This window comes from Panthera onca, chromosome C1 (assembly GCF_046562875.1).
Source record: "Panthera onca isolate mPanOnc1 chromosome C1, mPanOnc1 haplotype 2, whole genome shotgun sequence".
NCBI lineage: Eukaryota > Metazoa > Chordata > Mammalia > Carnivora > Felidae > Panthera > Panthera onca.
Genome location: NC_138346.1, coordinates 103,250,425 through 103,271,698, shown reverse-complemented (window position 1 = coordinate 103,271,698; position 21,274 = coordinate 103,250,425). Strand labels below are relative to the sequence as shown.

The 21,274-nt window shown below is 36.8% G+C and overlaps 1 protein-coding gene across 6 annotated transcripts in view; it reads right to left on the bottom strand.

The window, feature by feature from the left end:
• PTPN4 (protein tyrosine phosphatase non-receptor type 4) overlaps positions 1 to 21,274 on the bottom strand; it is a 217,401-nt gene that overhangs the window by 166,301 nt on the left and 29,826 nt on the right. For all 6 annotated transcript variants that reach the window (XM_060625472.2, XM_060625474.2, XM_060625476.2 and 3 more), the window contains exon 2: positions 7,374 to 7,528. In XM_060625472.2, the coding sequence (XP_060481455.1) occupies positions 7,374 to 7,471 (98 nt within the window). In that variant the 5' untranslated portion in view covers positions 7,472 to 7,528. The remainder of the gene's footprint in view (positions 1 to 7,373; positions 7,529 to 21,274) is intronic.

The following is a 21,274-nucleotide window of genomic DNA, read 5'->3' as shown; positions in this document are numbered from 1 at the left end:
TAAATAAAATTCAACATATTTCTCAAAAATTTAATGGCTTACAGTTATTTTCACCATTATTTTTTTCTATAATATATACTGGGCACTCAATAATTACTGTCATTAAATAGATATACAAACAACCCACAATTTTATTTAATTTACCGTACAACTGCCAAAATAATAAATACCTAATTCCCAAAACTGTAAACTTAGCAATTATTTCCTCTTTACTTTTTAAGAATAAACTAGCATATTTGCAATTTCTGTATATATGTATTTATAATTAATATTGCCAGTAAACACACTGGGTTTTGGAAACAGTACATGGACACAGTACATAGATGAAAATATTATATATGCATACAAAGCAATAAGCAGATTGTTATTTTGTGGAATTTTAATAATAAAATTCTTCCAAGGAAACATATCTGGTACTACAGAATAGACAAATGGATCATAATCAATAGAAGAAATCAACCTTTCTAAATGTGTAACATAAGTCAGACACATAAATAAGCACTTCACAAATATTCTCATTTTATTCTGAGCATCCCATGCAAGGCAAATATTATTCTCTCTTAACAAATGAAGAATCTAAAACACAAAAAGGTAGGAGCAACTTATGTATACTCACAAAGCTAGTAAGTCTTCAAACTAAAGACTTACAAATTCATCACTGGGTAACTGTCCAGGAAGTAAACATCATTATCAGTAAAAATTTATGCATGACAAATGTGATACAAGACCTAAGAAGTATACATACCTCATGAAACATAACAGGATTAAAGAAAAAAACAAGAAATATGATAACCTTAACTGCACATAGCTATACATCTGATCGATACAGTTTTCTAGTGCTCAATATGATACAGTTTAGGAAAAAACATTGTGAAATGAAGCAAAGCTTTAAACATGTATGACATACTACAATGTTTAAATTTCAGACTATGTGGTAATTGGGAAATTATCACATCTTTTTGCACTAAAGGTGACAAGTTCCATTTTAACATGTGATTTTACTAGAAAAAAAAATTGTTAAATAGTAAATTCTCCTCCAGGGTGGACATTGTTGAAAATCAATCTGAGAGGTGTGAAGGTTAAGGCAGACTGGACACGAATGTTTGCTTAAGACACACTAAAATAACAGAAAAGGCAGTAATCAAAATGAGTGTGAATAAGTAACAGTCCCCTCCATGACCATCTCTCACCCCCACCCCCTTCCCATTGCCAATTACTATAAGAACCAAAGATTCTGGACTCAGGGACATTGGGGACAGCTGTTGATTCATCTTTACTGGATTGAAAACAGGGAAATCTACGTAAGTGCAAGTCTACTTACTGAAGAGCTAAGAGCTCTCCAGTCCATTTCTCTCGCTCAGTGCTAAGAAGACCCAGCAAGGCTCTACAAACTCCAGGCAGATGATAGGAGCATTTCTCCCTATGGAAAAGAAATACCGAACTAATCAAGTAATATTACATAACTATTTTATTTATTGAGAGGACAAGAGAGCGGAAGAATTATCTGTGTATGGAGAGGGGAAGGGAGATGTAAGAGATCTGAAGTCTCATTCTTCAAAGTCAATAAAGAGTATCAACAACAACAACAACAAAAAAAAAACAAGGCAGACAAAAGCAGAAATAATATAGGCATGTTTCTTAGAACCATAGTAATAAACATGAGAGAAAAACTGTGTTGAATGTGGTTATTTCTAAGTAGTAATGGGGCAGGGAACTGCTGGCATTTGTGACAACATTTTTAGAACTATTTGGTTGGGATTTTTTAAACTGTATATATGAATCATGTATGTAAAACAAAACACTTCTGAGGGAATCTGAGTGACACATACAGTATTTTTAAAGGAACTAACATACTGAATTTAAGTAGGGCTAGAAAATGACAATAAAATAATAGTTGAAATGTTGACTAGAGGTCCTAAAAGACCTTCCCTCTCCCTCCCTCCCTCCCTCCCTCCCTCTCTCTCTCTCTCTCTCTCTCTCTCTCTCTTTCTCTCTCTCTCTCTCTCTCACACACACACACACACACACACACACACACACACACACTCTCTCTCTCTCTCTTTCTCTCTCCCCCCCCGCCGCCCCCCTCCCCGCCTCTCCCGGCTCTGCCACTGACTTAGTAAGTAACCTAATGACTCTAAACTTACATCTTCACATATACAATATATAAAGTCAGTGCAACAATAATCAGGAAAACAATTCCCTAAAATCCTATCCTCCTTTACAGATATAGGACTATCTGTGGTTGCAAATGAGTACATCTCATTTAGCTAAATTCACCATCCTTATACTCCTTTAGCTTCCCATCTCAATCTGCACCCCACCTGCTAACCACACTGTTGTAATTAGGTTTACACTACTGATTTGGTTAACAAATTATTTCACAGACAAAAAAAGGAAAAAGTTCAGCCAACTAAATATTCATCAACCCAAATTATCACATAACAAAAATATATATTAATTGAATTTCACCTTATTTCAAGAAAAAAAAATGATGATTTATGGCATCTTTTGTTAACAACTGAGGTACTAGTATCATTAAAAAAATTATTGGGGCACCTGGGTGGCTCAGTTGGTTGAGCGTCCGACTTCGGCTCAGGTCATGATTTCACAGCTCGTGAGTTCGAGCCCTGTGTGGGGCTCTGTGCCAACAGCTCGGAGCCTGGAGCCTGCTTCGGATTCTGTGCCTCCCTCTCTCTCTGCCCCAACCCACTTGCATTCTGTCTCTGTCTCTCTCAAAAATAAACATTACAAAAAATAAATGGAAAAAAAATTATTGGGGCGCCTGGGTCACTCAGTCAGTGTGACTCTTGGTTTTGGCTCACATCATGATCTCACGGTTTCCTGAGTTTGAGCCCTCTGTCACACTCTGCACCAGCAGCACAGAGCCTGCTTGAGATTCTCTCTCCCCTCTCTCTTCCCCTCCCTCACTCATGCTGTTTCTCTCTCTCTCTCAAAATAAATAAACTTTAAAAAATATATCAGTTATTCTTGAGTATATATATATAACAAACAAAACAATTTAGAGAACAGCTTTAGTACTATTAGGATAATTTTATTTCCAAAAAATAAACTAAGGGAAGAGTGCCTGGCTGGTTCAGTCAGAAGAGCATACAACTTTTGATCTCAGAGTCATGAGTTCAAGCCCCATGTGCAGCATAGAGCCTACTTAACATAAAAATTTAATTTAAAAAAAAAGTAAACTGGGACAAAAAGACCAAAAAAAAAAAAAAAAGGCAAAAAATTCCTTAATGCATAAGCTTTGTTCCTCGTCTTTGAACACTACTACCTATGAAGCACCTTAGAACTACACACTGAATAACGTGTGCTGAATAACTTTCTCTTCCACTGATCCTGAGGGTGACTTTGTGACAGCACTAACAGAATGTGGTGAAGTGACATTATGTGACTTCCAAAGCCAGATCAGAAAAGGCAATATGGTTGCAGCCTGGCTCTCACTCTCTCTAAGGATGCTCACCTTTGGAATGCTGTGAATATGCCTGGGGCACACAGAGAGAGCATACACAAGTGTGTAAGCCTCAGCTAAGGTCGTAGGTAATAAGTCATATGAGTGAATAAGCCTTCAAATGATTGTAGCCTCCAGCCTTGAGTTTTTCAGCTGAGGTCCAACCATGGAGGAGATATAAGCCATCCCTACCTATGTGAATCCTTGACTCACAGAACCTCTGAGGATAATAAATATGCCACTAACTTTTGGGGTAATTTCTTACACAGTCCTAATAACTGGAATAGGGTGGTTTTCCCCAACCCTTCCTTGTCACACAGGCTACTCCTAAATCGCCATACTGACATAAAAAAAAAAAAGCCAAAATTTGGAAAAAGTCCGCATAGGTAGGTGAAATGAATCCACATAGTATGGATACTATGTACTTAATGGAAAGATGTTCTTAGTGACTGACAATGAATTCAAGGACACAGAAAGAAAACACACTCCATAGGCTGGCTACAGTAAAGTAGTTGTGCCAAAACCATAGTGAAAATGTAACTTCAAACTGAAACAACACTAACAGGCTTATCTCAACCCTGTGTCTACAAAGAGATAGAAAAAAAGGAACTAATGAAGTTTTATCAGTTCCTTCATTATACCATTTTCTCCCAGGACGATATACAGAAAAGATTTTTATTTTTTTAAAAAAGCTCCCCAGATGATTTTTTTTTTAAGTTTATTTATTTATTTTGGAGAGAGAGAAAGAGACAGCACATACGCAAGCAGGAGAGGGACAGAGAGCAAGGGAGAGAGAATCCCAAGCAAGCTCCACACTGTCGGCACAGAGCCGGATGTGGAGCTAGAACTCATGAACTGTGAGATCGTGACCTGTGCCAAAACCAAGAGTCAGACGCTTAACTGACTGAGCCACCACCCAGGTGCCCCCACATAGAAAAGGTTTTGATGAGATGAATACAAGATGGAAAAAAAAGCAGACTTTGATAAAAATGAACATTTAATCTGTGGTACAGACATCTTTCAGGGAAAGGAATGATTTCAACAGCTAAAATGCTACAAATCCTTGCCTGGCAGTCTCCAGAGACTACCTGGAGACCTGAATGGTTCTCCTTCCCAGGGAACAGAGAGGCTGGTGAAACTAGCAGCTGCCCACAGTGGGTATTTCTGAGACCTAATGGTACTTACTGGACACAGAGAATAATATCAGAAGTTTGAACTCCCCTGTTAATTTGCAGACTAGATCACATGATGCTGTACAGATTGTAAACTGCACAACTAGAAAGCCATTCACATAGATTAAACTATGCAGCATCTACACAAAAGTACTAAAGTGCACTGAAAGTACACTTTGAAAGACTTGGGTCCAAATACCCTGAGGAATAAATATACTATATATCCAACAGTCAATTTCTTATACTGTTCCTCTTAAACTAAATTTGGTGATGACCTGAAGTAAAGGTAAAGTTTCCAGTACCATAATATTATCAGTCTAGTGATACACTCAACTGTATTAAAATGGACATTTAAACATATATAACATGTATTAAAAATATATAAAAAGAGTAAATATATGTCTTTCTAAAAGAGTAATTAGCACATTGATTACTATATTGAAAAATACAATATTCCAGGGGCGCCTGAGTGGCTCAGTTGGTTAAGCACCCAACTCTTGATTTCGGCTCAGGGAGATCGAGCCCCATGATGGGGTCTGCACTGACAGCACAAAGCCTGCTGGGGATTCTCTGTCCCTCTCTCTCTGCCCCTACCTGGGTCATGCGCATGCTCTCTCTCTCTCAAAATAAATAAAATAAACATTAAAAAAATACAACATTGGATTATTAACTAAAGTGCCCAACAGAAAAAATTTTGCTAAACAGAAAACAGCAAATCCTTCTGCAATATTTTGAAACAAATACAGAATTACAAGCTAACATTAAGAGTAAATATGAACTAAGTATAATGAATATTAAATTAAGAATTACTATTTAACCCCCCCAAAAGGATTTTAATGAGTCAATAACAGGAAAAGGGACTTTTCTTGTACCAAGTCCCAACACATGAATTTCCATTAACTAAAAATTTTTATGAAGTAGAATTCCCTTCACTAAATACTATTGTCCTTTGTTGGCAACCTATACTATGTATTAACAGAGGACAGAATACTAAAAAAAAAGAAAAAAATTAAAGCTTAACATGTCGGAAAAGCACACTAGTTGGGTATGTTAGAAAATACTCTTAAAGGTACTACTCTGCAGCCACTTTTCCAATGTGAAATGGTTCGGAGTTTGGGTAAAAAAATAAACTAGCAACAGATTAGCGATCGTGTTGTAATACAGAAAATTTTAAGAAACTGGTAAAGAAAGAAGATTAATATTTTATTTTTTCCAGCTTTGAGATATAACTGACATGACATTGTGTAAGTTTAAGGTGTACGACAAGATGATGTGATACACATATACATCATGAAACAATTACCATGATAAAGTTAGTACATGCATCACCTCACATATTACCCTTTTTGTGTACGGTGCAAACATTTAAGGTTCACTCCCTCACCAACTTTCAAGTATATAGTACAGTACTGTTGACCACAGTCACCATGCTGTATATCAGATCCCCAGAACTTACTCCTAACTGGAAGTTTGTACCGTTTGGCCAACATCTCATTTCCCCCACATCCTAACCCATGGAAACCACCATTTTACTCTTTCTGAGTTCAGCTTTTCTTTTTAGCTCTCAGATATGAGTAAAGTCACACAGTATTTATTTTTCTCTACCTGGCTTATTTCACTTAGCATAATACCCATGTCCATCCAAGCTAATTTCAGAAGATTAGTATTTCATATCACTGAAAGATTTCTAAGTATAGAAAAACCCAGGTAACAACCCAGGTAACAGCAAAAAACAGATGAAAGGTGCTACGGAAAGGCAGAAATGAGGAATGAGGAATCCAGTCCGAACACGGACTATACACCAGCCATTATTATTTCATAGTATTTGATTTTTGAAGGGGACAATGGTTCTGTGGTAATTTATGAGATTCCTAGGCTGAAGTACTTACATGTGAAGTGTACCACTTACTTTCAGAAGGTTCAGAAAAACACACAGAAAAAGAAAGATAAAGCAAATGTGAAAAATGTGAACAACGGATCAGTCTAGCTAAAGAATATGTGGGTATTCATTACCCTATTCTTCCTCCTCTTCTGCAGGTTTGAAATTTTTTAAATAAAAAAGAGGAATACACCCTTGTATATATCAAGACACGTACAAGTATGCTCACAATAACGTTACTGACAAGAGCCCAAAGTGGAAAAAATCCAAATACACCAACAGTAAAGTGGACAAGTAAATGGTGACAAATAAGTGAATAAGCAAATTGTGGCATATTCACACAACTGAGTACTACATAGCATTGACAACGAACCAACAACTGTCAACATACTGCATGGGTGAAATTCACAAATAACGTTAAACAAATAAAAATAGAAATAGGATGAACAAATATTTGTTAAATAAATATTTCAGACAAGACTCAGATAAGATCAGGGCTGTCCTTTATCTCTGTTTAGCAAGCTTTATTCACAGAAAGTACAAGAAAGATTACGAAGAAAATGTGTAAATCACTCACGGGAATAAATTCCTTTCAAGCACCTCAAGCTCATTTATAAAAACCAGCCACACACTGATTTGCTCCACTTATCATAATGCACTGTTGGTGTGTCAACCTTTTGAAAGACTCAGTTTAAATCAAAACTTATACTAGAAACTTACAAACCCATACTAAAAAGACTTTCTTCACTGGATAAGGAATAAGGCTTTTCGAAGTATAATACAATTAAACAATTTTAGTTTTAAAATATAATCTAAATTCAGATTATGAAAAGAAAAAACTATATAAAATACTTACATTAACTTTGAAAGCTTGTACAGTGTTATCCAAAAGAAGGATGTTGCAAACCACCTCCGTATGCTGTCTGTCTCGGGCCAACTCTGATGCTCGTACATTGTAGGTTCTGCCAGCAGGCAATCGGAAACGTGAGGTCATTACTGTCCACACACGGTCTAAGTTGAAAAACAAATTCACTAAATAAAAGAATAGTTGAAGATACAATGTAGTTTAAAACAGCAAGGCTGTTATATATTGTTCAACTAACACTTACGTAAAAAGCAGTTATAACTTTTGAAACACCTGGATAAGAAGAATTGTAGGCATAAATAAAGGAACCGTATATAGTTCATCATCTAAACTAAAATTCAAACTGCCTGAAGAAAAGCTTTATTTTGAACTGTTCCATTGGGAAGACAATACATGAATTGTTCAGGAAGTCATAATCCAATTCAAAATAAATAAATTTGGGAGTAGCCAAAACAAGGGGTAGGAGCATATGCTATCTTAGGAAGCTGGAACATTTCTCACCAATGCAAGTATTAAACGACACTGTAGAACAGCAAATGGAAGGAAGATTGTGTAACTCTGAAGGGCCCTTTATTAAACTGATTCAGATTTGGGGGAAACATGGGAGTTTGCTCAATTTTTTAAAATACAATAATACCCTTCATTTTAACTATCCTCATATTCAAACTAATTCTAATAGGATTATTCTTATTATTCTCAAGAAAACAAAAACAAAATAGGAAACATAAGACTACACATCTTTGCTTCTCAATTTTTAACCTAAGAGGGAAAAACAGGGGCACCTGAGTGGCTCAGTTGGTTAAGGGGCTGACTTTGGCTCAGGTCATGATCTCGCAGTTCATGGGTTCAAGCCCTACATCAGACTCTGCGCTGACAGCTCAGAGCCTGGAGCCTGCTTCGGATTCTGTGTCCCTCTCTCTGCCCCTCCCCCACTCCTGCTCTTTCTCTCTGAAAATTAAATAAACATAAAACAAAATTAAGAGGAAAAAATAGCATTGCCAAGAAAGAAGAGACAACACATTGCTATCAGCAGTACTTGATGTTAAAAGGCAATGAAAGTTGTAGCTTTGAAGTTCTAAAAATTATATGAAACACAGAATTACATACCAAAAAAATTAGCGTTCATGTGGGAGAACAAAGCTAACGACATTTCAGACAGTCAAGGATTCAAAGTTTAAAATCCATACAACTTTCCTCTTTTTTTTTTTTTTTTTTTTTTTTTTAACGTTTTATTTTATTTTTGAGACAGAGAGAGACAGAGCATGAATGGGGGAGGGTCAGAGAGAGGGAGACACAGAATTGAAACAGGCTTCGGGCTCTGAGCTGTCAGCACAGGGGCCCGATGCGGGGCTCGAACTCACAGACCGCGAGATCGTGACCTGAGCCGAAGTCGGCGCTCAACCGACTGAGCCACCCAGGCGCCCCACAACTTTCCTCTTAAAGACAATTAGAGAAAAGAAATAAGATATATTAGAAACACAAGGTATAGAATTTTTAAATATGAATAAGCAGTAAGTAGTAAGAAATCTGAATAATGAGTAAGCAAAAAATAATAAAAATAAACACCAATTCAAATCAGTGGTATCCAGTAACTGCAGTTGACATCACAGACTGTTCATGTCAAAATGATTAAAGCTAACAGTCAGTGTTACACAGGTATGAGAACTATATAAGGAAAACAGCTTTAGCAGTTGACAAAGAAGGGCTAAGCCAAGTAAGGTTCACCAATTACAAGACAGTGATGGGTGGTTTCCGGTTCCATATGTAAAGAGCTTGCAAGCCCCCATGCCACTTTAACAAGTAAAAAGTAGAACAGACTGGAAAATCACCAATGCTTCTGAGATTTATGAGAAAGAGAAGATCAAGGCAAGCTACTGTCCCCAAGACTGAAGAGACAGGCAAACAGGTCTCATGTAAAGAGTCACAAGCAGAAACCACCCAGGGAACCAGTAACTGTAACTGGCAAATTGCTGGGGGCTCAGTGTGGACAATTCTGAGAGTTAAAAAAAACTCCAGGGGACTTCCACAATATTGTGAGATTTATTTCCAAGAATCCAATTAGATTCCCACAGTAAGTACTGAGAAAAGTAGAGTTAAGCTTTCTGCCAGGGGTAAACATACATACACATACACATACATACATACATACACACACATACACACCACACACACACACACACACACACACACACACACACACACACACAAACTATTATTAAATACACCAAAGCACTCTGTTCTTAACAACAACTGCCCTTAGGAGAAACTAGTTAACAAGAGCCTAACAAACCTGGGGCAAGGAAAATACTCAACTCCAACTAACTCTAGCCTTCTGGTGGGAGAAGGGAAATACCCAACTCCAGCCCATTTTAGATATCCTGTCCCATCTAAAAGGGGAGGGAAAAACTGAGAAACCCTGTCCAGAGACACAGGCTCTCTAAAATACTGAGACTTAACCAGAGGATTACAGAATTCTTCTCTCCTCCCCCCACTCTTCCCCACACCTACTAAAGGCCTATTTACAGCATTTCCTCTTACCACGACACCATGCCTGCCTATCAAGAAAAATTTACAGGGATGTCAGGCTGCCTGGCTGGCTGGCTGTCAGCAGAGCATGTGACTCTTGATCTCAGGGTTGTAAGTTTGAGCCCCATGTTGGGTGTATAGATTACTTACAAATAAAATCTTTAAAAATAAAAAAGAAAAAGAAAAAGAAAAATTTACAAGGCATGATAAAAGGCAAACCACGATTTGAAAGGATGGAGCAAGCATCAGAACCAGACATGAAAGGGATGTTGGAATTATCACAGAGAGAATTGAGAAGAACTATCTGTGATTAATATGCCAAAGGCTCTAATGGATATTGTAGACAACATGCAGAAACAGATGGGTAACGTGAGCACAGAAATGGAAATCCTAAGAAAGAACCAGTAAGTAATGTTATAGGCAAAAAACACTAACACATATATATGAAGAATGCCTAATGATAGACATGTATCAGACACAACAGAGGAAAGACTCTCTGAGCTAGAGGATATATTAATAGAATCCTCAAAAACCAAAAAGGAAAAAGAACAAAGACTAAAAAAACAAAAACAAAAATAAAAACAGAACACCCAAATACTGTGGGACAAAAAAAAATTTTTTAAAAGGTATAACATAGATACAGTGGCTATACCAGAAAAAGGAAAAAAATAAGAAAAAATATTTATAACAGTAATGACTGAGAGTTTCCCCAAATTAATGTCAGAGATCAAAGTACAGATCCAAAAAGCCTTGACAACACTAAGAAGGAAAATGCCCCTCCAAAAAAACAAAACCAAACCCTACAAAAACCAGCCTATACCTAAGCATATCATTTTAAAACTACAAATAAAAGATTAAAAACTCCTGGAGGCACCTGGGTGGCTCAGTTGGTTGAGTATCCATCCAACTTTTGGTTTCATATTGGGTCACGATCTCACAGTTTGTGATTTTGAGTCCTACATTGAGCTCCACGCTGATGGTGTGGGGGCTGCTTGGGATTCTCTCTTTCCCCCTCTCTCGCTGCCCCTCAACATGTCTCTCTCTCCCTCCCTCTCTCTCAAAACAAATAAACTTTAAAAAATTCTTAAAAATGGGGCACCTGGGTGGCTCAGTCAGTTAAGTGTCTGACTTCGGCTCAGGTCATGATGTCTCAGTCTGTGAGTTCAGGCCCCCTGTCAGGCTCTGTGCTGACAGCTCAGAGCCTGGAGCCTGCTTTGGATTCTGTGTCTCCCCGTCTCTCAGCCCCTCCCACACTCATGCTCTGTCTCTCTCTGCCTCTCAATAATAAATGTTTTTAAAAAAAAATTTTTTTTTTAATTCTTAAAAAAAAAAAAATCCTGAAGGAAGTCACAGGAAAAAAACACTGAGGAGCAAATATAAGAATTACATCTGACTACTTAAGCCTGCAAACAAGAAGCAAGTAGAGTGGAATATTTAAAATGTTAAGGGAAAAAAACCCACCAACCGAGAATTCTATATCCTGCAAAATTACCTTTCAAAAGAGAAAGAGAAATATACAATTTCTCAGACAAAAAAAAAAAGGGGGGGGAGATGGATTTGTTGCCAGTGCACCAGTCTTGAAAGATACTTTTTAAAAAGTTATTTAGATGGAAGCAAAATAATATAGGTCAAAACTCAGATTTACATAAAGAAGAGTTTCAAAGAAGGAGTAAGTGAATGTAAACTAAAAACTTTTATTTTTATTACTCTTAATTAATCAGATAACAGTACAATGCCCTCCACTTGAATATGGCAAAGACAAGAAATTTGATGAGATTTTCCTTCCACAATTAGGTGAAGGGTAAGAAAGATATTGCAGATGTGATTTAAGTCCCAAATCAAAAGAAAAGAATGCCTTTGGTGGGCCACACTCAGGTGCAAAATTCTTTTACTTCCTGAAGTAAAAGAAATTCTCCTGCTGGCTTTAAATACATGGTCTGCCAGGGTGCCTTGGTGGCTCAGTTGGTGAAGCATTCGACTCTAGATTTCGGCTCAAGTCATGATTTCATGGTTCGTGAGTTCGAGCCCTGCACTGGGCTCTGCACTGGCGGCACGGAACCTGCTTGAAATTCTGTCTCTCTGCTCCTCCCCGGCTCATGTTCTCTCTCAAAAAATAAAACAAGGGGCGCCTGGGTGGCGCAGTCGGTTAAGCGTCCGACTTCAGCCAGGTCACGATCTCGCGGTCCGTGAGTTCGAGCCCCGCATCAGGCTCTGGGCTGATGGCTCGGAGCCTGGAGCCTGTTTCCGATTCTGTGTCTCCCTCTCTCTCTGCCCCTCCCCCGTTCATGCTCTGTCTCTCTCTGTCCCAAAAATAAAATAAAAAACGTTGAAAAAAAATAAAATAAAATAAAATAAAATAAAACAAAATAAACATTTAAAGATATGGTCTGCCGTATTGTAAGAGGACCTGTGTCAGGAGCCTCTAGATGCTGATAGCCTGCAAAAAAACTAAAGACCTGAGCCCTACATTTGATTGTATTAATCAACAATCACATGACCTTGGAAAAGAACCCAGGATCCCCAAGTCTAGTCAACATCTAGAGAGCAACTTTCCAAGAGCCAACCTACACCCATATACCCAACCCACAGAAACTGGAAGAAAATAAATGTGTATCATTTTAAACTACATTTGGGGTAATTCATTACACATTAATAGAAAATATGAAGCAACACACACAACGATCTCTTTGTGTATGTTAAACTCTTGCCTATAACAGATATATATTTTCCCTTCTCCCCAGCCCTGCCTTCCCTTCAACTGGGGTGAGTGGTCCAGGTGAAGAAAGTGGGCAAAGACCTAAGGAAATTGATAAGGAACAGAGAATTGGCAAATTAGGTTTAACAGTAGGGGGAGCTACCAAAAAAAAAAGAGCACTGGCTGATGTTATAAAGATATTCCAATGTCAAAGAATGGTACAGGAATGACAGGATCAAAAGATATCAGTGTATTCTGCCAACACCAGTCTTCCCCATTTACTGGCACACTTACTTTTGACATTTGCACCTGAACCCAGATTAACAGTTTCCCTGAAATTTCTTTTTTTGGTTGTTTCAATGAAATTTCTATGTAACTCACTCAGATACTTCCATATTTGAGATTCTTCCATAGTCTTGAAAATTATCTACATTTACGATACATACCACTTGACAAGTGACACAATTATGGCAGTGACAACCTAACTGCCCACAGGTGATAAGAAATAAGATAACAATAACCCAAATAAGCTAATAAGCCAAATAAGCTAATTCTGACAAATAAGTCGTCAGAATTTCCATTACATTTTGAAAACACACTCCCAAAAGTTATGAGCATCTTAATATATGACATCCAGCTGACAGATGAGTGCTTTTCTCAGAAGAGACACCTTTTCCTAGTACCTCAAACTTTTTCTATTCACTTATGAAAATAAGATGTTCTTTTGGAGATGCTAAGAGAACATAATTGTTTAAAGTCTCAGTTGAGCAAAATATCAAATGCTTCTAGGGGGCTCTTCTGATCATCCTCTATGCTACATATAAATTTTCAAGAAGTCATTTAAGGAGACTATATGAACAAAGAAATCTATCCATTTTAAGAACTCTTTAATTACATATGTCCTTGATTACTACTCACCATAGTCTAGTTTATGTTATCTCATACAATTTTCTAACTGATGTTTAGGGAGTGCTAATATCATGCTTTTTTTTTTAATTTTTAATATTTATTTATTTGAGAGAGAGAGAGAGAGAGAGAGAGAGAGAGTGCGAGCAGAGGAGCAGCAGAGACAGAGAGAGTCACAGAACACGAAGCAGGCTCCAGGCTCCAAGCTGTCAGCACAGAGTACCACAAGGGGCTTGAACTCACAAACCGTAAGATCATGACCTGAGCTGAAGTCAAACGCTTAACCAACTGAGCTACCCAGATGCCCCAACTAATACTATGCTTTAAATATATAGTTTTATCGGGTTCAGCTTATGATCTCATGGCTCATGAGTTCAGGCCCCACGTCAGGCTCTGTGCTGACAGCTTGGAGCCTGGAGCCTGCTTCAGATTCTGTGTCTCCCTCTCTGTCTGCCCCTCCCCATTCATACTCTTTCTCTCTCTCTCAAAAATAAATGAACATTAAGAAATTAAAAAAACTACATATATATATATATACATATATATATATATAGTTTTATTATGACTATTATTTACAAAGTGAAGTGCAAACAGCAGATTATTTTGAAAACCAATTATTAACATTAAGCAAATATTGTATTGGGTATTACTTCCATTTTTGGCAAAAACAAAGAAAACACTGAGTAGCATTTCCACAGATATGTAATTATTTAGAAAACTAAGTCACATGTTTTTAGAGACTACCCAAATCTACTCTTAGACAACATATTTAGAGATAAATGTATCCTGAAAGTAACCCATCTATTGGCTCCATGTTTAAACAGGTTTAGTAGATTATAAATAAGGTTAAAGCCACTGTTCTTTACAGACCAAAGAAACCTAAACTTGGCTACCCTAAATAGATAATATTCAAACAAAAAGAACTAACAATAGGACAGCAGGACATTATAATTAACATATGTAAATGTTCTTAAATTAGAACAAAATGTACCTACCCTCTATCCTCAAAATCTCATGTTCCTTAGATTTATGCTTATAGATAAAAATATTTTCCAGACAGTGGTTGTACTTACATATTTTTTAAATTACACGATAAAACTTTAAACACAAGCTCAAGTAGCTATTATTACCAAAACATTCCTCTCAACCTCAAGTCACTAACAATAATGGACAGAAAGTATTTAAGACAATGCAAATTAACTTTAAAAGAATAAATTTGCACTGCTAAGCCCAACTACAGAAATGCACAATCTATTCTAAACATTCAATGCTCTTAAATGTGGATTGTCACAAGATGTTGGCCACCTATAATTTGCAATAAAACCTTACTAGTTTACACCCTGCTGAGAGTTTTAAATAATTTTATTTGATTACGTGGTTTGATGTTATCCTCTAACCTTTGAGAAAAAAATTCATTAATAGTAATCTTCAAATTTTAAAAAATATTTCTTGAAGAGAACAGACATTTCTCCAAAGAAAACATACAGATGGCCAACAGACACATGAAAAGATGCTCACCATCACTCACCATAAGAGAAATGCAAATCAAAACTCATTGCGATGTCACCACACATCTGTCAGAATGGCTAAAATCAACAACACAAGAGACAACAGGTATTGGAAAGAATGTGGAGAAAAAGGAACACTTGTGCACTGTTGGTGGGAAAGCAAACTGGTGTAGCCACTATGGAAAACAGTATGGAGGTTCCTCAAAAAGTTAAAAATACCCTACATGACAGCAATCACATCACTGGGTATTTACCCAAAAAATACGAAAACACTAATTCAAAGGGATATATGCACCCTTATGTTTATAGCAGCATTATTTACAATAGCCAAATTATGGAAGCAGTCCAGGTGTCCATCAGTTGCTGAATGGATAAAAAGGAGGTAATATTTATACAATGGAATATTATTCAGCCATAAAAAAGAATGAAATCTTGCCATATGCAACAACATGGATGGAACCAGAGTATAATGCTAAGCAAAATAAGTCAGTCAGGAAAAGACAAATACCATATGATTTCACTCATATAAGGAACTTAAGAAACAAAACAAAACAAACAAGCAAAGGGAAAAAAAGAGAAAGACAAACCAAGAAACAGACTCTTAAATTTTAGAGAACAAAACGATGGTTACCAGCAGGGAGGTGGCTGGGGTATGAGGGAAATAGGTGATGAGGATTAAGGAGTGCACTTATTGCAACGAGCTCTGGGTGATGTATGGAATTGCTGAATCACTATATTGTACACCTGAACTAATATAACACTGTATGTTAACTAATTGGAATTAAAATTAAAAAAACAATTATTTCTTGAAGGGGAAAAAAAACCCTAAAAGGAGAGACTCTGAGTTTTAAACTCGTATTCATGAAAAATATCCTTTCCATTAAAAAAAAATTAGAAATTTCTTTTTTAAAAAACAAACAGTAATTTTAAGTAATCTCCCTGCCCAGGGGCGCCTGGGTGGCTCAGCTGGTTAAGCATCTGACTCTTTGAATGAGGCTCAGGTCATGATCCCAGGGTAGTGGGATCGAGCCCCGTGTCAGGATCCCCACTGATTCCCTGTCCCTCAGCCCCTTCTTCCCCTCACTTGCACATACAGGCATTGTTTCTCTAAAATAAACAAAACCAAAAACTTTAATCTCTCTGCCCAATGTGGGGCTTGAACTCACAACCCCAAGACCAAAAGTCACATGCTCTACCAACTGAGCCAGCCATGTACCCCAGGAATAATTTCTAAGTAGACTAACTATTCAGCAAATATTTGCTAAACTGTGCCAGGCACTTATCTAGGCCCTCAGCATACATCAATTGGGGGGGGGGGGGGGGGGGGCGGGGAAATCACAAGTTCCTATTCTTATGGAACTTATGTTCTAGCATAAAATATTTTATTTTCCTCTAGCCCTCTTGCAAGCATCCTTCAAAAGAAGCTGTAAGTGCCAAGTAGGCAGAGACTGGTTCTAACATAATTACCATTATACTTCCTTTTATAACTTTCAACCCCAAACCTTATTAAGATGCTGGGCACAGAGTAAGTATTCCTTAAGTAACCAAATGAAAAGTATAATAAATTAAGTATATTTTCCAGACTATTCTGTCTTGTACATTTTAGAATCTTAGCTGTGAAATAGTCTTATTAGCACTGCTCCCACTACTCAGTATCTTTAGTGCTAAGTTACTTTCTTGGGAAACGCTACTTAAAGACTTCAGACCTAAAGCAAAAATGAACTGTCTAATCCACTCTTGAGACTTCTCCATAAAATGAAATCTTCACTTCAGTTACGAAGATTTAGTTACCAATACACTAAGTATATTCACACTTTTTGCCACATTCACTTTCCTCTCATAAAGCAATAATTCTGTTTGATTTCTGGGAAATTTTATTACTTGAAAATTCTAACTGTGAAAAAAATTATGCCAAATCTTCAGGATGCTTTAGAAAAAAAAGGTCAATTGAAATTCTCCATCACATCTTTCTTTCTTCATCTGAAAAGTGTTTTCAGTAAAACTGATACACATGTATACATAACTGCTTTCAGTGGAAACAAGCCCATCTCTTTTTAAAAGAATATGAATTCTGGGGTGCCTGGGTGGCTCAGTTAAGCATCCAACTTCGGCTCAGGTCAGGATCTCACCACTCGTGAGTTTGAGCCCCGTGACAGGGTCTGTGCTGACAGTTTAGAGCTTGGAGCCTGCTTTGGATTCTGTGTCTCCCTCTCTCTCTGCCTCTCCCCTGATCAAACTCTGTCTCTCTCTCTCTCAAAAATAAATAAACAGAGGCGCCTGGGTGGCTCAGTCGGTTAAGCGTCCGACTTCGGCTCAGGTCATGATCTCACGGTTTGTGAGTTTGAGCCCCGCGTTGGGCTCTGTGCTGACAGCCCGGAGCCTGGAGCCTGTTTCAGATTCTGTGTCTCCCTCTCTCTCTGGCCCTTCCTCCCTCTCTCTCTCTCTCTCTCTCTCTCTCTCTCAAAAGTAAATAAACATTAAAAAAATTTTTTAAATAAAAAATAAATAAATAAAAATAAATTTAAAAAATAATAAACATTAAAAAATAATAAAAAAATAAAAATAAAAAATAAAAGAACATGAATTGTGATCTATAAAAATGTTCAGTCATTTTATACTCAATGTACTAATAAAATTTTAAATATTCTTAAAAGACCTAAAATTATGATAAATCTTTTTGTCTACAGACATTAAAAATTTATGCATATTAAGTCAAAAGAGCGGAGCATAAATGGTGATATTCAAACTACATAAATTACGGGCAAATATAATAAGAGACAGAAAAAGCATTCAGGCATATTCATATAGTGGTGAATTAAAATTCTGAGATAAAATTCTTTCATATTTAGAATTCTAATGTTAATACAATGTTTTCTGTTCAGTAAAAAGCACATTCTTTCTGAATTTCTTTTAACTTCAAAGGACAAAATGATAGTTTATTTTCAATCATCACAAATACAGATTAAAAGGTTTAGGCTGTCACAAAAAGAAACAAATGACATGGCTTGGCAGTAGCAAGAAAGTACAAGAAAGATGAAACGGGTGGTAGAGAATAAAACAGGGGACACGCAAATCTTCCTTGACATGATAGAGGACATCTGTGGAAAACATTCTTAACATCATACTTCACACTGAAGAATGGAATGGCTTCCAGCTAATAGTAGGAACAAAACAAGGAAATCCGATCAGCTCTCATCACTGTTATTCAGAACTGCAGTGGAGGGGTGAGGAGTAGCAATTAGGCAAGAAAAAGAAATACAAGTCATTGAGGTTACAAAGGAAGAAGAAAAACCATCAATATTTGCAGATGGCATAATTAGCTACATAGAGAATCTGAAGATTTACAAAAGAAAAAGCTGCTGCTAGAATAACTGAGTTTAGCAAAGCAAAATATCACGCCAAAGGTAAAAATTAATTGTATTTCTAATAAACTAGCAACCAAAAAATATTTTAAAAATAATATAATTTACAATAGCATTAAAACTGAAAACTTCAAAACCAAGGAAGAAATATTTATTATTAAGGAAGAAATAAAATCTATGAGGGGATATGTTGTGTTCACAGGTTAGACGATCTATAGATTCAAGGCAATCTCACTAAAAATCACAGCAGGCTTCTTACAGAAATTGACAAACCATTCTAAAATTTATATGAAAATGAAAGAGACTTAAATAGGTCATAAAAAGATTTGAATTGAAAATAGTTGAAAACAACTTCAAAAAAGAAAGAAAATGGGAGACTAAATCTACTGATTTTAAAACTCATTCATTATAAGCTACAGAAACGAAGGCACTATTGTATTGACATCAAGATAAATAAAGGAATGAAACAAAATAAGAGTCCAAAATGAGATCTACACATATATGGACAACTAAATTTTGACCAAGATATACAGACACACCTCATTTTACTGTACTTCACAGATACTGAATTTTGACAAATTGAAGGTTTGTGGCAATCCGGCATCAAACAAGTTTATGGCACCACTCTTCCAACAGCATTTGTTTACTTCAAGTCTCCGTGTCACATTTCATTTAATTCTCTCAATATTCACACTTATTTTCATTATTATTATTATAATTGTTATGATGATCTGTGACCAGTAATTACAACTCATGTATAGCATTTTTTAGCAATGAAGTATTAAAAAAATTTTTTTTAACATTTATTTTTGAGAGACAGAGACAGGGAGGGGCAGAGCGAGAGGGAGATGCAGAATCTGAGCAGGCTCCAGGCTAAGAGCTGTCAGCACAGAGCCTGACATGGGACTCAAACCCACAAACCACGACATCATGACCTGAGCCAAAGCCAGACGCTTAACTGACTGAGCCACCCAGGCGCCCCAACAATGAAGTATTTTTTAATTAAGATACGTACTTTTTGGGATCCCTGGGTGGCTCAGTACATTAAGTTGTCCGGCTCTTGATTTTGGCTCAGGTCAGGATCTCACTCACAGTTCACGGTTCAAGCCCTGCATCAGGCTTCGTGCAGAGCCTGCTTGGGATTGATTCATTCTCTCTCTCTCTCTCTCTCTCTCTCAAAAATAAGTATTTTTTTTAAATAAAGTTAAAAGAAAAGTATATATATTTTAACAGTATTTTTAGAATTTTTAAATTTATTTATTTAATGTTTATTTTTGAGAGAGAGACAGACAGAGCATGAGCAGGAGAGGGCCAGAGAGGGAGACACAGAATCCAAAGCAGGCTCCAAGCTCTGAGCTGTCAGCACAGAGCCCAATGCGGGGATTACCCACACATAAAAAGATGCTCAACATCATCAGACATTGCAAATTAAAACCATAACACAAGATCACTACATACCCATCAGGATAGAACAACACTAAATGCTGGCAAAGAGCAGGAAAAAAATGGATCTCTCATTCATTGCTGGTGGGAATACAAAGTGTCACAATGACACTAGAAAACAGCCTGGCACTTTCTTACAAATTTGAACTTACTCCCAACTCTATAAGCCATCCATTCCATTTCCAGGTAATAAATGCATATGTCCATATCAAGGCTTGTATTCGTTTAGGTAAACACTGGAAACAAAACAAATGTCTATTAACAGGTAAATGAATTTATTCGCATGTGGTACATACTTATTCACCTGTGGTTTGTTAATAAAATGGAATACTAGTACATAATGAAAACAGAACTGCTGATATACACAACAAGATGTACAAATCTCAAGATAATTATGCTCAAAGAAACTAGATCAAAAAAAAAGAATACAGGGAGGGGCATCTGGATGGCTTAGTCAGTTAAGGGTCCGACTCTTGATTTCAACTCAGGCCATGATCTCTTCAGTTTGTGAGTTCTAGCCCCACTTCGGGCTCTGTGCTGATGGTGCAGAGCCTGCTTGAGATTCTCTCTCTCCCCATCTCTCTCTGCCCCATGCACGCTCTCTCTCACAATAAATAAACTTAAAAAAAAGAAAATAGAGTACATACTATATGATTCCATTTATATAAAATTCTAAAAAATACCAAGTAATATTTGGTGACAGCAGAGCAGCAGTTCCCTCAGGTGCAGCAGTGTGGAGGAAGGGATCACACTGGGGCACAAGGAAACTTTTGGGAGTAAAGCGCATGTTCATTGTATTGATTGTGGTGATGAGAAGTTTTATGGATGTATAAATATGTCAAAACTGATCAAATACTATACTTCAAATATATATACAGTTAATTATATGCTATTTTATTTCAATAAAACTGTTAAAAGGGGTGCCTGGGTGGCGCAGTTGGTTAGTCTGACTTTTGATTTCAGCTCAGGTCATGATCTCACAGTTTGTGAGATGGAACCCTGTGCTGCTCTCAGCCCAGAGCCAGCTTGGGATTCTTCTTCTTCCTCTCCCTCTCTCTCTCTCTCACCCTACCCCACTTGCTCTCTCTCTCTCAAATAAATAACTTTTTTAAAAAAACTGTTAAAAAGCATACAGTCAAACCACTTAAGAGGGAAAATATGTAGAGAATTCTGACATTATGATTCATAATCTCCTGATTATATAAGAAAATTCAATTTAATTTAACATAATGCACGTTTTGGCCACTTCATCATGTTAATATGGCTGATTTCTTCTACTAGTGGCAAATGCTGACAATGTAAATTTAAATTTTTAATACTCAGTTTGAACCTTAGATGTCACAAGAATTCAGATGTAGAGACTGTTCTATATGCTATTACAATAAGGCCTATTATTAAGAATATAGATGATCACCAGATGTATGTTTATTCTATTTAACCTACTTCTGCCTC